Source organism: Melanerpes formicivorus, unplaced genomic scaffold (assembly GCF_026170545.1).
Source record: "Melanerpes formicivorus ecotype bairdi unplaced genomic scaffold, bMelFor1.0.p_v2 SCAF_14, whole genome shotgun sequence".
Classification (NCBI taxonomy): Eukaryota; Metazoa; Chordata; class Aves; order Piciformes; family Picidae; genus Melanerpes; species Melanerpes formicivorus.
In genome coordinates, this window is record NW_027142366.1 from 6427751 (window position 1) to 6443964 (window position 16214).

The 16214-nt window shown below is 44.4% G+C and overlaps 1 protein-coding gene and 1 long non-coding RNA gene across 2 annotated transcripts in view; one reads left to right on the forward strand and one right to left on the reverse strand.

Annotated features, from left to right (window-relative positions):
* LOC137445211 (uncharacterized) overlaps positions 1-10960 on the forward strand; it is a 38528-nt gene extending 27568 nt beyond the window's left edge. The window contains exons 2-4 of the long non-coding RNA XR_010988368.1: positions 3834-3969; positions 8797-8886; positions 10425-10960. This is a non-coding gene — a long non-coding RNA (uncharacterized lncRNA). The remainder of the gene's footprint in view (positions 1-3833; positions 3970-8796; positions 8887-10424) is intronic.
* Positions 10961-11680: 720 nt separating this feature from the next.
* The window catches only part of FAM20C (FAM20C golgi associated secretory pathway kinase), a 79324-nt gene continuing 74790 nt past the window's right edge, over positions 11681-16214 (reverse strand). The window contains exons 6-10 of the mRNA XM_068146745.1: positions 15720-15900; positions 15013-15122; positions 12705-12786; positions 12514-12573; positions 11681-11989 (exon numbers count right to left, since the gene is read on the reverse strand). Of these exons, the coding sequence (XP_068002846.1) occupies positions 11737-11989; positions 12514-12573; positions 12705-12786; positions 15013-15122; positions 15720-15900 (686 nt within the window). The 3' untranslated portion in view covers positions 11681-11736. The remainder of the gene's footprint in view (positions 11990-12513; positions 12574-12704; positions 12787-15012; positions 15123-15719; positions 15901-16214) is intronic.

Genomic DNA, 16214 nt, shown 5'->3' on the forward strand with positions numbered 1-16214 from the left:
ATCTCTCAAATCTGTGGATCTGCACTTATGTTAGGGGTAATGGAAAAGAAAAATGTAGTTATGAAATGGTTTTCTTGAGGGGGAGAAGAAAAAGTATTGTTGTTGGTCCTGCTAAAGCTATATGAAAAAGCATTGGCTTCAGATTGCATGGAATATGGGACTGAAAATATGGAGCCAAGTGGAAACCTGCAGTGCCAAACTGTTTGCAATTAATCCTGGCTCACCAACGCTTGGAAAGCAGATTTTCAGCTGCTATTTATTACATAGCACCCTGGAATGGGCAGGCAGTGCCTCCATTCCTCTGGCAAAATAGTTGTCTGTTAGAGAAGAATTAATCTGTGCAGGAGACAGAGCTTTCTCCAAGGTTATGCCCTGTGCTCCTGCAGGGAAAAAAGGGGCTGTGAGCAATGCTTGTGCTCTCACTTCCATCCTGATGTGGAAGTGCTATTTTTCAGGCTTTGCTTTCTCCAGTGGAATTGGAGTAATGAGATCTGTTAAAAGCAGGGGGGGGGGGGGGAAATTTCCTAGACAAAATATATACTTCAGTATGTGCATACTGTATTGGTTGAGCAAAACCACCCTTGACAGATGTCAGTCCCTCAGGGCAGCATTGGAAAGTGCCCAAACATTCTAACAGTGGCAGCAGGATCATCACTGCAGCCTCATGGCTGAGCAGACTGAGCAGGACCAGGGAAGACCAGAAGAATGACAGCTTTCAGGTGAAATGTTGTAAGGCCCTTTTTAGGAAGTAGCTATGGTTATGAAATTTTCCAGCATTTTATTCTTCTTGATGTATTCCTGTGAAAGATTAAAAAAAAACCCTTTTCCTTACCAGTCATTTGACTTTTGGTCTTCAGAGTATTCCTCTATCAGGAATAGCATGGCCAGCAGGAGCAGGGAGGTCATTCTGCCCATGTACTCAGTACTGGTTAGCACCTTGAGTCCTGTGTCCAGTTCTGGGCCCCTCAGTTTAGGAAAGATGTTGAGTTGCTGGAATGTGTCCAGAGAAGGACAACAAAGCTGGGGAGGGGTTTGGAGCACAGCCCTGTAAGGAGAGGCTGAGAGAGCTGGGATTGCTTAGCCTGGAGAAGAGGAGGCTCAGGGGAGACCTTCTTGCTGTCTACAACTACCTGCAGCGAGGTTGTAGGCAGGTGGGGGTTGGTCTCTTCTCCCAGGCAACCAGCACCAGAACAACAGGACACAGTCTCAAGCTGCACCAGAGGAGGTTTAGGCTGGATGTTAGGAAGAAGTTCTTCATAGGAAGAGTTATTTGCCATTGGATTGGGCTGCCCAGGGAGGTGGTGGAGTCACCATCACTGGAGGTGTTTAGGAAGAGACTTGATGGGGTGCTTGGTGCCATGGTTTAATTGATTAGATGGTGTTGGATGATAGGTTGGACTTGATGATCTTTGAGGTCTCTTCCACCTTGGTTAATTCTATTCTATTTTCCATAGCCACTCTGTTTAATTCTTGTTGTTGTTGTGCTTTCCCAGATATACATTTCAGGAGGATACAAACCCCACTTTTACTGTTAATTGGAAATAATTTTGTGTGTATTGTAGGATACTCCTGGTGCTGAATTTCCAGTGGAAGACTATCCACATTCCTTGCTTGGGTGGGACCATTCTCCAGGTTTCTTCCCAATGTCTCAGTCCTTGTGTGGGCTTGATTTTCTCTTTCTCCCTCTATTTTTATGTTGCTGAAGTGAAAGCATAGAAATTCTCTCCTGTAATAGTTGCCCTTGGCCCGTTCAGGTTTTCAGCATCACAACCTTTTAATAAACCTGGGCACGTAGAACTCCAACAGCCTTTAATGCCCCTTTAACGATGGGGAAGAGCAGCTCCTTCCATTCACAAGCACCAAGCACATTACTGCAGTCAGGCACAGACTGATGGTCTCATGAGCAACACTTATTTCCACTATTGTTCATGCTCATGCCAAAGATTAATTTCTTTGCCCACAGCAGACTACTTGTCTGATTTATTTCTGTGTATCAAAGGGACCCTACCCAGGGCTCTGGCTCTCCGCAGACGTTGAGAGGACATCCAATTATCAGTTCATCATTTCAGTTTGATTAAATGATAGTTATGATGAGCAGCCCCACTTGTATTGTGTCCTCTGCTCTTTTGTGTTGCTATTAACACACACTTAGGGCTGGCTGGGCAAGAGAGCAGCCCTTGCCTGAATGCAAAACCAGCTGGACTCAAACCAGGCCTTTTTAGCGACTTCAAGGGACCTTGGATCCAGCCTCTGAGCTGAGTAGTCATAATAATTTGCTTTTTCTCAATCACAGGAAACTTAATGCTTCTAGATACAGCCAGCTCAAACAAATACATATTCAAGTGAGAGTGCACCATAGGTGGGAAGAGAAATATAATTGCACCCAATTTTGCACTTGCACTTGTCCTCTAGGAGCTAAAATGAGATTTTTAATACTCTTCTTATGAATACGTGCATCTGCTCTGCCATTTTTTGCATAATGAGCACATCCCTGATACTTAAAGAATTAGCTTCCTTTCTCTCTAAGAGATAGGCAAAACGAGGCATGCTGTTAGCTGCATATTTATTCATTCATTCATTCATTATTATTTTTTTTTGCCTGGAGCACACTGGGCAATCCATCTTGTTCCCAGGAAACCCCAGGGGATGTGGAGCAGGCTCGGCGTTCAGCTCAGAACTCAATTATCACAAATCTCATCCTATAAATTGGAACATGCTGCAGAGAAAGAAGGAGAAAATACAGCTCCCCATAGTACATTTCCTGAAAGAGAGAGAGAGAGAGAGACAAAAAAATGCTTTTGGACAACTGCCTGGAGAAATTTACATTGGAGAGAAATTATCCAACCTCCCCCAGATCCATGCTGCAGGAAGACAAGGGGCTGCTAGCTGTGCTTCCAAATACGTTTTGCCACATCATGGTTTCATGTGCTGAGCAAAGTCCAAAGCAGCAGTGATAAACCCAGACAGCATACATCAGCCTGGACTCAACTATCTGGAACTCAGACATGATCCTTCCCTGAAAGGAAAGCATCTTTTATTGCTTGACTGAACCAAATCAGGAGCTTTTATTTCCCTGTTCAATGACTCAGAGGATAGTTCTAAGAATATATTATTTTCCAAAGTGATTCAGATGCTAGAAAGCTATCAGGAGAGCACCTATAGGGTGTATCCCTGCAGCAGGATTTATGTCTGAGTGACATATATCTCCCTCTGGGCTGTGCTGGGTTAGGTGAGTTGCTACAAAGGGGCTTGAAGGCTGAGGAATGAACAAGAAGGTTGTTGCCTGACTGAAGTGGTGCCTAACCAGTCAATTAACCACAATTCCTGGCAACCTAGGGGGATGTGGAAGGAAAGAGCTCTCAGGCTGCTGTGGGATTCTGTTAGACAGGCAACGTACCTGTGAGTCACCAGCACTCAGCATCTGAATTACCCAGTCTGGGGTGCAAAGTGTGGAGACCTGATAAATAAGTGTCTGAACTTGTTAAAATGCTAATCAAGCACGACAGGCTTGAGGTAGGATGCTCTAATAAGAGTGAGGAGGTGTGAGATGGTCTCATAAATATGCAGCAGCCTGCCAGCCGATTTGTAGCCTCATAGACTGCACAAGACTGTAGAGTCCAACTATTTTTCTTCTGTTTTTTTGTTGTTGGTTTTTTTTTTTAGCCTCTCTCCTTAGTAGGTGACATTTATTTTTCACTTGTTGCAAAACCAAGCCCCATGAAAATAGTTAAGGGGTTACTCTTTAACCAGGAAGCACTTGCACCACCACAAAGTCAAATAAAACACTGGTGCAACCATCAAGCTCTTCTAATTTGTAACATCCTTATTTGCAGGGTGTTTCTTGGAAGCTCAGGCAAACAAGGCTGTACCCCTAGCCCTCTGCAGCTGCCCTGGGATGGATCCAAACAAACCTGAAAGCATGACTTCACTAGATCAGATCCTCCAACAGGAAAACACTGAACCCTTCTGGTGAGTGTGGAGGCTTTGTGGATGGCTCTGCCACTGGCTATTTAAGTAAAAAAAAAAACTGCTCTAAGGATCTTGAACAGTATAAAAACTCCTTTCCACTGCAGCTATCTGGAATGGAATGGAATGGAATGGAATGGAATGGAATGGAATAGAATAGAATAGAATAGAATAGAATAGAATAGAATAGAATAGAATAGAATAGAATAGAATAGAATAGAATAGAATAGAATTAACCAGGTTGGAAAAGACCTTCGAGACCCTCAGGTCCAACCTATCACCCAACACCATCTAATCAAATAAACCATGGCACCAAGCACCCCATCAAGTCTCTTCCTAAACACCTCCAGGGATGGTGACTCCACCACCTCCATGGGCAGCACATTCCAATGGCCAATTACTCTTTCTGGGAAGAATTTCTTCCTAATATCCAGCCTAAACCTCCCCAGCTTGAGACTGTGTCCTCTTGTTCTGGTGCTGGTTGCCTGGGAGAAGAGACACAACCCTCATATGGCTACAACCTCCCTTCAGGTAGTTGTAGACAGCAAGAAGGTCTCCTCTGAGTCTCCTCATCTCCAGGCTAAGCAACCCCAGCTCCTGCTGCCTCTCCTCATAGGGGGAGGCTCATTCCTACATGAGCCATGGCACAGGTTTTTAACCTTATCTTGGCCTTTTCACAGAGAAGACCTTGCTTGCATCAAACCAGAAGACAGTCAATAGGCTCCTCTAGCTTACCCTGCTCTTAGCAGCTGTTAAGAGCCTTTATGACAGCAAGGAATGAGAAGGACTTGCACAACTGAACTCCCAGTTAGCTTTTGGTTGTTTTTACTTAATCTGTTACCAACACAAGGAGGTAAAAAGCCATCACAGCTACCATGACAGAACCACCCTCTGCAAATGGCTTGGTGTTAGAGAAATGCTGAAGGACCAAACCCCAGATTTCAATGCAGCTTCCAGGATACCAACTGAAGCTTGAAGGCACTGAATGCACAAGGATGTATTTTTTTCTCTTACATCAGACAAGTGCATTGCTTGTGCCAACATTACTTGCAGTCTCTCCTGGTGCAGGAAAGAAAGGGTTTGCTCTGATGAATTGAGGGAGCAAAGTTTGGCAAGGCTTTTCTGAACAAACAGAAGCAGGGGCTTCATGTGTAGGTATGGATAGTGCAGAAGGTGTCCTCAAATATAGCCCTCCAGTGGTCCCTCATTAGGGTAAAGTGCTTGGTCAGGCTCTGGAGGAGTAAGTGATTTCACAAGAATTACCACACAAACGCCCACAGAAGTCTCTCAGATGTGTCACAAAGGGAGGGCTCTGCAGGCATGAGCAACATTAAGAAACTTGCTGCAAAGAGCTGGTTCTAAAGACCACTGCCAGCATTTAAATGAAGCTCCAATTACAATGCAAAGGCTTGGCTATTAGATGCCTCCATTTATAAATAATGAATTTGGGAGTTTATTCAGGCTAAAAAAGCATCCATTAAACATGGAAATGCAGTGCAAGTCCATGAAGCAAACCACTAGAAATATGGAGAAAAGATAAACAATGCTAATAAATTATTTAAGCTTATAGCTAAGAAAGCCTTAAAAAAGTCAGAGCAATCATTCATCTGCAAATGGGGCAGTGAGAGGAGATAATGGACATGAATTCTCCTCTGTAAAACTCTCAGTGACTCCACTGATTAGGAAGGAGTTGCTTAAAAACCTGCAGAAGGGGTTGTGATTTGGTCTGGAAAATGCTGTGCACTGGATGTGGCTCTGAGCAACCTGACCTAGTGTGAGGGGTGCGTGCCCATGGCAGGGGGTGTGGAACTAGACGATCCTTGAGGTCCCTTTAAACCCTAACAATTCTATGATTCTAAATTTACTCAATGGTCTAACCAGAAAAGCCTTTTATTGACACTATTTACAAAGTCCTGCCTGTGGCAAAGATTCCTGGTACTGCTCTGAGAGGTTACACAAACTCTTGTGGTGAAGGACTAAGGAGGATTCACCAGAAGACTGCAGCTTGCAATTTTGGAGAGCCTGATTTGAATCATAGAATCATAGAATCAATAAGGTTGGAAAAGACCTCAAAGATCATCAAGTCCAACCTGTCACCACAGACCTCATGACTACTAAACCATGGTACCAAGTGCCATGTCCAATCCCCTCTTGAACACCTCCAGGAATGGTGACTCTACCACCTCCATGGGCAGCACATTCCAATGGCTAACAACTCTCTCTGTGAAGAACTTTCTTCTCACCTCAAGCCTAAACTTCCCCTGGCACAGCTTGAGACTGTGTCCTCTTGTTCTGGTGCTGATTGCCTGGGAGAAGAGACCAATCCCCTCCTGTCTACAACCTCCCTTCAGGTAGTTGTAGAGAGCAATAAGGTCTCCCCTGAGCCTCCTCTTCTCCGGGCTAAACAACCCCAGCTCCCGCAGCCTCTCCTCGTAGGGCTTCTGCTCGAGGCCTCTCCCCAGCCTCGTTGCCCTTCTCTGGACACATTCAAGAGTCTCAATGTCCTTCTTAAATTGAGGAGCCTCCTCTTCTCCAGGCTATTTGCTCAAGTTTACAAATCACAAGAGGCTTTGTGCTCCATTTCCAAAGCTCAGCCAGAGATCAGAGCAGTGAGTGCTGCACCTGGCTTATAGATCAGTGTCTCCAAGGAAGAATTTCACCCTCAACTTGCCTCTGTCACTTTTGGGTTTGGATTTTTCCCCGTGCTTGGTCCTCCTCAGCTGCATTGCTTCCATTCTGCTGACAGCTTTAACTTTCATTTGTCGTTTAGCTGTGTGTGAGGGTTTAGGAGATGCACGCAGATTGTAGTCCTCGCTTGATTTATGGCACCTTCTCCAAGCATCCAGGTGCTCCAGTGAGCAGTGCCAACATGCAGAGATCACTGTGTGTCAGCAGACTCCAACAGCCACCCCTGGAGTGACACATGGCTAGTGTTAGTACAGCACCAGCAGGTGGAGGGATGAGATCTTAAATTATCTGTCTTTTGGGTAGGATCTCTCTGAAGTTCCCCTGGGAGGTATTCTGGAGTTGTGTCAGGGTCAGCTAAAGCATGGGGGTGGTTTTCTAGGTATGTCTATCAATCAGTGAGCACCCTTCTAGAAGAAGTGGCAGAGAAATTTATGTAGGGATCTTACTGTGGCCAAGGCACAATGTGACCCAGATTCCCCCATTCATGAAAACAGAGAGTGCTCTGATCTGACACCTCCAATTTGGACATATTCTGCTTTAGCTCAAGCTGCCAATTCCATCTGCAAACTGCTGGGTTTGGGCCCATGTTTGAGTGAGATTCAAGACACAGCACGTGCTACTTCTGACAGGGGACAGGAGCTGATTGTGTTTGAAGGTCATTTGAAAGACAGCAGCTGATTTTCCAGCACACATATCTCCATAGAGTAGGTTGGATAGAGATGTGGGCATTTGCCCATCCTGCTCAAAATTCACTTTCATCTCCATGTTAACTTCATAAAAGTTGCATAAATGGCAAACCTTGGAAAGCATTTAATACCTCTAAAAGGATGGAGCAGCAGGTAGCAAATATTCCAGTAGCTCCTGAAGACAAGCTTTTGCTTTGACATCACATTAGGGGTTAGAGGCACTGTTACTGCCAAATCCATAGCCTCCTTTTCACTTATGCCTCATTTTTACCCATGGCCAGAGCTGCTCTGACCTCAGCTCTCAGGCTTTTTGACCCACCAAATTGTCTTGGTTTTAGGTGTTTTTTTCCTAGACAGCCCCCCAAAGCATTGGATTGTTACTTTACTGATGCAAATATAGAGGCAAGCAGACAATTCGGTTTGACCTGAGTCTGGCTGGAGGCCACCTATGACTTAGTTTTAGAATAACAAGAATATTGTCAAGCAATTCAGCAGTTTCTAAGTGGTAATATGGGAAAACTTATTACAGGCAACTCAACATTTCCCTCAAATGTTCAATTTACAGTTTGAAAAGAATCTTCCAGGTGCATGTTCACTTCTGCAAGACTGAGCCCCAAGTACTTTAGTGAAAACCCCCTGGCAAGAAAGTCCATAGAAATGACCCATGTCTGCAATAATTTCTGCAGAATTCATTTTGTGGCCTTACATTTCAGTACCAGAAGAAAGTTTTCTCCCTCAGGATGCAAATTTTCAAGGCTCTAGCTTATGTTCAGCTCCAAGCTGGGAATTCAGCACTCTTAGGCTGGGGCCACATAAACCTTGACCCAGGGAGAGTCCTGAGGTGGAGCTTGGATGTGTTAAGGGCACGATGCCACTGCTGCAATGGAAGAGAGCAGGATGTCCCCCTTGAACCTATAGGTACCAAGTACAAACACACTAGCAGAAACTGGAATAAGCATTGGACACTCCTCCTTGTAAAGCTCACATAAGACAAGTTCATTTTCAGTTCAGTGCCCAAAGGCAACAGTCAGGCTGAAATCCCAGGCTACCTCCTCCTCCATCCTTCTTGCTGTTGCTTACAATACAAACCCCTTCAGGCTTCCAGCTTGTATGTACATCATGGGCTCTGCCCAGTACTGCTGATCACAACAGTGATACTCAGTTCAGACAATGAGAGTTGGTTTGGCTTTTTTTTTCTCCCTCTTTAATTTGTGTGAACTTGCTTTGATGCTCAAATAACAGAAAAGCACCAAAACAAAATTATGCTTTTTTATCTGAACCACCCAGGAGAATACAGCAAGCTACTCCAGGCTGTCAGATTCAGTTGTAATTAGGTGCTTTTAGAAGCATGCTATCTATTTTTATCTGTTATTTCACGTGCATGCTATATTTATTGTGCTGAACACATCATGCCCCCGACAGACTACTGCGGATTTCTTGGTCTGTTTTTGTCTAGGTGCTGCTGTTAGGCACATTTGGGGAGCTGGAGACAAACCAATTGGATTCTGACATTTGTTTATCTTCTTAGAGCGAGTCTTTCTGTCTGGTAAGTATGCAGGACTCTTAAAGAGCTGTTATGCTGCATCATGCTAATCTTCCTTAGTTCCTGGATTACTGACCTAATGCACAGTGACAGCCCTTGCAGAGCCATTGTCTTGCACTGCAGTAATCTGCTGTCACATGTGTGAGCTGAAGTACACGACCTCTGCACGCCAAACCCACCGTGCCCTCCCTACAAGGACCCCCCAGAACCAAGCTGCCCCTGTGCAAAGATGCTCTCAAACTGTACCCACTGCTGAGACAGCTGAGAAAGCCCTCCTTGCCTGCAGAAGGCTGTATTTCACGCCAGAAGAGCAATGCCCTTTGCCAAATAGCTCCCAAAAACCCATGAGGTTTTCAAGAGAAGAAATCTGAGCCAGCTGCTAGCTGCTAACAGATGCACCCCAAAAGCAGAGGTTTGGAGTCACCGTCCCTGGAGGTGTTCAAGAGGGGATTGGACGTGGCACTTGGTGCCATGGTCTAGTCATGAGGTCTGTGGTGACAGGTTGGACTTGATGATCTTTGAGGTCTCTTCCAAACCTTATTGATTCTATGATTCTACTCTAACCTAAGACTGCATAGCAGCTCTTTCTCTCATTCATAATTTTAATATGCTGAAATGCCTACATTTTAATCTGTCTGACTACCAGCTTTTAAAGTATTTGTTTATAAATCCCTGAGAAGAAAGACATAAAATGAAAGAAATGACAGCTTTGAATTATAGATGTGCTGAATATTGTCATAATAAGTTCTCTCCTCAACCAAAAAGGGCGATGAGGGATTCCTTCTGCACCACACCATGTTTTCACAAGTCTTGCTCAATTTATAGCTTGTTTTGAGGCTGAAAGTCTCCACTCCTATTACCAGAACTCAGCTGAACGTGATTCAAAACTATTTGGTTAACCATGTCTTTTTTATCTAGTTAATTCAGGGTAATCCAGTTAATTTTTCTGGGTTGTGCAGGAACTTTTGCTACTCAAGTCAAAGCCACTGATGTATCAAAATCCCCTAGGCAAATTTTAAACCATAAGAGGTTTTGCTCTACGGCTTGTTTCGGCAGCTGTTAATTGCAAGAGCAAGGGCTGCTGAAATTCACAGGATCACAGGATGTTAGGGGTTGGAAGAGACCTCTGGAGATCTTCAAGTCCAACCCACCCTGCCAGAGCAGGACCATCAAATCTAGCACAGGTTGGATGGGAATGCATCCAAAGTCTGCAGAGGAGGCCACACAACCTTTCTGGGGAGACTGTTCCAGTCCTCCATGACCCTTACAATAAAGAAGTTCTTCCTCACGTTGAGGTGGAACTTCCTGTGCTGTAGTTTACAACCACTGCCCCTTGCCCTATCGCAGGTTGTTCTTCACAGAGAGAGTTGTTAGCCATTGGAATGTGCTGCAGGGAGTTGGTGGAGTCACCATCCCTGGAGGTGTTCAAAAAAAGGATTGGAAGTGGCACTTGAAGCCATGGTTTAGTAGTCATGAGGTCTCGGGTGACAGATTGGACTTGACGATCTTTGAGGTCTTTTCCAACCTTATTGATTCTACAGAAGCCAACCTTATGGATTCTGTGGTTTCCAGCCCCCCAGTCCTTATCGGAGGTGCAACGAACATGAACCACCAATTCCCTCCTTCAGCTTGCTGTGCTGCTGCCACAAAAGGGGATGGATATTTGAACAGCTGCCTCTGGAACACCTGGCTGGTGCGCACAGCTCCGCTCTGACAAGACTCCCAGAGGGAAATGAATCCATTTGGACACGAGGGCTACACATTTTGCCATATCTTTATTGCACTTGTACCACGTTGCAAACAATTCCACAAAAATGCTGCAAAAGTAAAGCCTAGAGCTGCTGAAAGCAGCTTTTTCTTTTTTTGTTTGCCTTTTTTTGTTCTGTTTTGTTGGTTGTTTGTTTTGGTTGTTTTTACCCCATATATGTATATATTTACACAAAACTATCAAAAGCAAAGTTGAAAAGGAGCAGCTCAGCTATGATAGTCTAGAAAGATAAGAGCTGCCACCTCGTTATGGACAAATAGTACAACTTGTCATTGTGGTTTTTTTTTACATCACTTTGTAAAACCAACATTCAAGTATTCCTGTCAATGCACAATTAGTGAAATTCCCTTCTGGTAACCACTGTTATTTATCATTATTATTATTATTATTATTACAATTACTAGGTTTTTTTTGCCTTTAAAGGTTCATAATGCCTTAACCCTTTAAATGCTGAGTAGCTGGCGGGGGGATGGGGGGGGAGAGGGGTGGGGGAAGGGGAGGGCTGGGGAGGGGATAAAAAGCATTCAATTTAAATAAGATACAGTGGATTAGAGCACTTAAAGGGTTAACACAAAATCCTAAGTGGACTGTCGGCACAAATAAAGTGTGAGTCACAAAATGACGCCAGTCCCTCGTAGTCCGGTTTGGTAGGCAGGTCCGGGGGTTCGTAGATATGCCATGTATAAATACAAAATATTAAGTAAAGGCCTCCTTTCTATACAAAACAAAAAAGGACAGGAGGTGTTTTGCTCTCAGAGTGCTGTCTGGTAGTGATCTGAGTATTTTCAGAGTCTCTTTCACAACCTCTCTGTAGGAACTAAGGAAAAGCATCACATTAGACTTTTAACTTTTCTTAATGAACTAATCCTTTTGCAGAGTCTACACTTTACCTACTCCAGGAACAACGATATCTCATTGCTGAATTCACTGAATTCACAAGTGGCATACACAGTCTTTTGCAAGACTTATTTTTCTTTCTTTCTTTCTTTTTGTTTTTTATCTTTTTATATTCCCCCCCCCCCCCTCCCCCCCTCCTCTTTGAATCTTCTTCACTTGGCTGGTAAAAACGTAGCCTTGCAATGTCACTACCTCTCGGTGGTGACAGTGTTAACGTCAGCGTTCAAGTCGTTTTCAACCACATTGTCATAGCCATCCTTTTCTATACAGTCACTAACAGCCTTGAGGACGATCCTCAGCCGCCTGTCCATCGCCTCCAAGTGAGGCTGGTAGAGAATGGGAGCTATTTTATCTTTTAGCAAGGATTCCTTCATCAAGAGACTGAGTTTGTACTCCTCCTTGGCTAACAACTGTAAGCGCAGATAGGTAGACTTCCTTATTCTAGGAGAAAGAGGAGAGAAAAAATGCAAATCAGTATTTTCATCACCATTGATCCAGACAGGGCTAAAAGGCTTAGAGTCAGCATAGTAATGACGGCATAAAAACTGTTGCTTAGCCTGGAGAAGAGGGGGCTCAGAGGAGACCTTATTGCTGCCTACAACTACCTGAACGGAGGCTGTAGCCAGGTAGGGGTTGGTCCCTTCTCCCAGGCAAGCAGCACCAGAACAAGAGGACACAGTCTCCAGCTGTGCAGGGAGAAGTTTGGGCTTGATCTTAGGAAAAGGTTCTTCACAGAAAGAGTGACTGACCATTGGAATGGGCTGCCCAGGGAGGTGGTGGAGTCCCTGTCCCTGGAGGTGTTCAAGAGGGGATTGGATGTGGCACTTGAAACCATGGCTTAGTTAGTCATGAGGTGTTGGGTGACAGATTGGACTTGATGATCTTTGAGGTCTTTTCCAACCTTACTGATTATGTCATGATTCTATGATTCTAAAACAGGAAACAACTCTGGAGGTGAAACATACCTGCAGCACTGGTTTAAAGGCACCAATATGGAAAGTTCATCATGGGAATATTTTCCAAACCTATTTAAAAACAAAAGCAAGAACATGACAAAGACTGCTTTAAAGACTTTCTTGTCTTCCTTTTTTTTTTTTCCTTTTCTTTTCTTTTTTTTCTTTATTTTTCCATCAGAAAGATTATTAAAGGTGTTTACCCTCTTCCATTATCCAAGTGGATAATAAACGTTTCATTTCCAAACTTCTCAAAGGTTTCATAGTGATGTCGATCCATGTTACCTACAGAATAAAGAGAAGGGAAAAAAAAAGTCCAGTTTCACTCTGGCTTTCTGCTGGGAGCAGGTCAGGGCAACACAAAAGCCATGGTTTAGCAATTTCCCACTGTTCCCCAAATGTGACAGCTGGGTAGGGCAGAGAAAGTACTGAGTCTGCTGAACTCATTTGCTTCTACTGTGAAACCCCTGAAGCTTGCAGTATTTGAAGATGGGCTGTCACCCATACCTGTCACCATCCCATGAGCCCTTCAAAAAACTTGTAGACATGGTTTAGTTGGCATGGTGGTGTTGGGTTGATGGTTGGACTTGATGATCTTTGTGGTCTTTTCTGACCTTATCAAGCCAGCAGTGTGCTCAGGTGGCAAAGATGGCCACTGACATCCTGGCCTGCACCAAGAATAGTGTGGCCAGCAGGAGCAGGGAAGTCATTGTGCCCCTGTACTCAGCACTGGTTAGGTCACACCTTGAGTCCTGTGTCCAGTTCTGGGCCCCTCAAATTAAGAAGGCCATTGAGACACTTGAATGTGTCCAGATAAGGGCAATGAGGCTGGGGAGAGGCCTCGAGAATAAGCCCTATGAGGAGAGGCTGAGGGAGCTGGAGATGTTTAGCCTGGAGAAGAGGAGGCTCAGGGGAGACCTTCTTGCTGTCTACAACTACCTGAAGGGAGGTTATAGCCAGGAGGGGGTTGGTCTCTTCTCCCAGGCAACCAGCACCAGAATAAGAGGACACAATCTCAAGCTGCGCCAGGAGAAGTTTAGGCTCAAGGTGAGGAGAAAGTTCTTCACAGAGAGAGTTGTTAGCTGTTGGAATGGGCTGCCCAGGGAGGTGGTGGAATCACCATCCCTGGAAGTGTTCAAGAGGGGACTGGACGTGGCACTTGGTGCCATGGTTTAGTCATGAGGTCCTTGGTGACAGGTTGGACTTGATGATCTTTGAGGTCTCTTCCAACCTTATTGATTCTATGATTCTATCATTTTGTGACTCTATGCCTCTGGGAGCTATTCAAGCTCTCTGAAGCTTTTATACTTAACCTCTAGAGGACCCATCAGGAGACAAAATGAACCTTCTTGCCCTCCAGCAATCATTCCTGGGGTGTGCCAAGGAAATCCCTCTCAAGCACAATGACATTGAACGAGTTATAGATGCCACATATGGCTCTTGAGGTATGATTTGGCCTCTTCTGTTGCAGCCTATTATAGGTATCTCAGCAGTGGCAGAGGATATGTCCATGCTGAGAGAGTTGGGCTTGTTCAGCCTGGAGAAAAGAAGGCTCTGAGGAGACCTTAGAATAGCTTTCAAGCATTTGAAGGGTGCCTGTAGGACAGCTGGAGAAGGACTTTTTGGAAAGGCATGTAGTGACAGGGGGAAGGGTAAGAGCTTCAAACTGGCAGAAGCTAGATTTAGATTAGACATTAGGAAGACATTCTTCACCATAAGGGTGGTGAGGCACTGGAACACATTGCCTAGAGAAGTGGAGGCTCCACTTGAGGCCTTGAGGAACCTGGTCTAGTAGGCGGTGTCCCTGCCCATGGTAGGGGATTTGAAATTGGATGATCTTTAAGGCCCCTTTCAACTCAAATGATTCTGTGATTCTATGGCAAGTGTCTGAGGATCAAGTTTGTATATTGGCACCTCATAGGTATACTCTAAGTGTAGAATATGAGAATGTCCCAGTGTTAACCACTGAGTAGGCTTGGGATAGGTCACCATTACCTGCTTGCTAATGATTATTCTATTCTGATCAGGTTACAAATTAAAAACCACTTTCTGACATACACCACAGTTGCTTTATGACTAAGCAACACCTCCCTCTTTTTCCTCCTTCTGACAGCTTATAGAACAAGCAGCAGTTAATGCTACTGCAGGTGGAAAACAATGTGCCAAAAATGAACAGTCCTTGAATGTGCATCCAGGAGTGATACATTACAATGGTAAGGCACTCACTAAAGCAAACTGTGAAGCCCTTAACTGTTGTGAAGGAGACTAGCCTGACCTGCATTCATCATCACTCTGCATTTCTGAGCATCTTTGTTCCTTTAATCTGCACTGATGGGAATACATAACCATGGAAATCTGCGTTTTCTCATAATCATCTGGACCAGCACACAAAGTGAATGCAGCTTCAACCATGCTTTAGCAAACTGCTGAGCTCTGCAGAGCAGGGGAGAAAGAAATGCTTCTTATTCCAATTAAATGTTGCATTTAATGCTTGAAAGGGATGAAACATACCCATTAGGAAATCAAAAACTGTCATATCCATTATATCCAGGATTCTGGTCCCACTGTCATATGGGGGTGTTTGTTTAACCTCTTCACAATAATCTGGATCAACTTCCCATCTGGAAAAGCCAATGGTTAGACATTTTAGGCAACATGCAAAGTTTACTGAGTGTTTTGAATTTTATACATGTAACTATAACTATATCTTGCAAAGATCTGGTTCTACCACATCAGGTAGAGGCAGCAAATTCTTCAGGCTGCTCCCAGTAATGCAGGCAACCGATAGAGATTATGACTGATGAAAAGGAAGAAAAATCACAAGATTGAAAACTATCCAGCTAATAGCTTCAAGATTTAGGAGACCAACTGCACCATCAGTCATATAATGAGAACATCTGAGACTTATTTAGGGCTTCTAATAGCAGTGAATCTTTCTCCCTCTGATAGGACTTGGACACATCCTGCTGAATCCTGTCAAAGCCACTGGAGGTATCTGTCCCACGAGGGAATTATGTCACTGAAGATCATCTCAGGTTCAGGATCATGAGCTGGAGCTCCTTGCAACTGCCCCTTCCCAGGAGCTGGACTCAGTGAAGAAATGCAGAAATTGTCCTAAGCCTCAATGCTCTATGTCAGGCAAGGGCAGTAACTGCAGCACGGTTACATTTTCCTGTCACCCTTTGCAGGTGGTGAATTCTTTGCTCACCACTACTCACTCTGCTTTCTTGCGCTTGTGGTAGGAACGTCTCCAAGGGTTTCTCCAGGTTTTCCTCTTAGCTAAGGACAAATCAGGGAGGAAAGCAGCCAGAGACCCTTCAATCTGATCTGGTTTTCCACAGAGGGCGTGTTCTGTTGAGCAGTAGTAGGAGCATTCCCCATAGAAACAAATGTTGTTGGCTGGAAGTAAAGGAAAACAGTTTCAAAACCTGCCCTTAAATCAGTGTTCCAAGAATTCATAAAAGCCCTGATGTATGTATGAGCAGAAAAATCTGAGGCCCAAACCCCTGCTACCACACAGTTTTCTTCCACTGAAACCACCAGAAAGACATTCATCTCAGTGGCTGGGATCACGTCCTATGCTGAGTAATATGTGACTGGTTTCAGTCTCTTTACATTCCACCCTCCCTCCCCCCAAATGTTAATATTCTATTTAATCATCTCCCTTCTCCCCTCATTTTCCCAGAATGATAAATCCTTTGGGATATATTTGC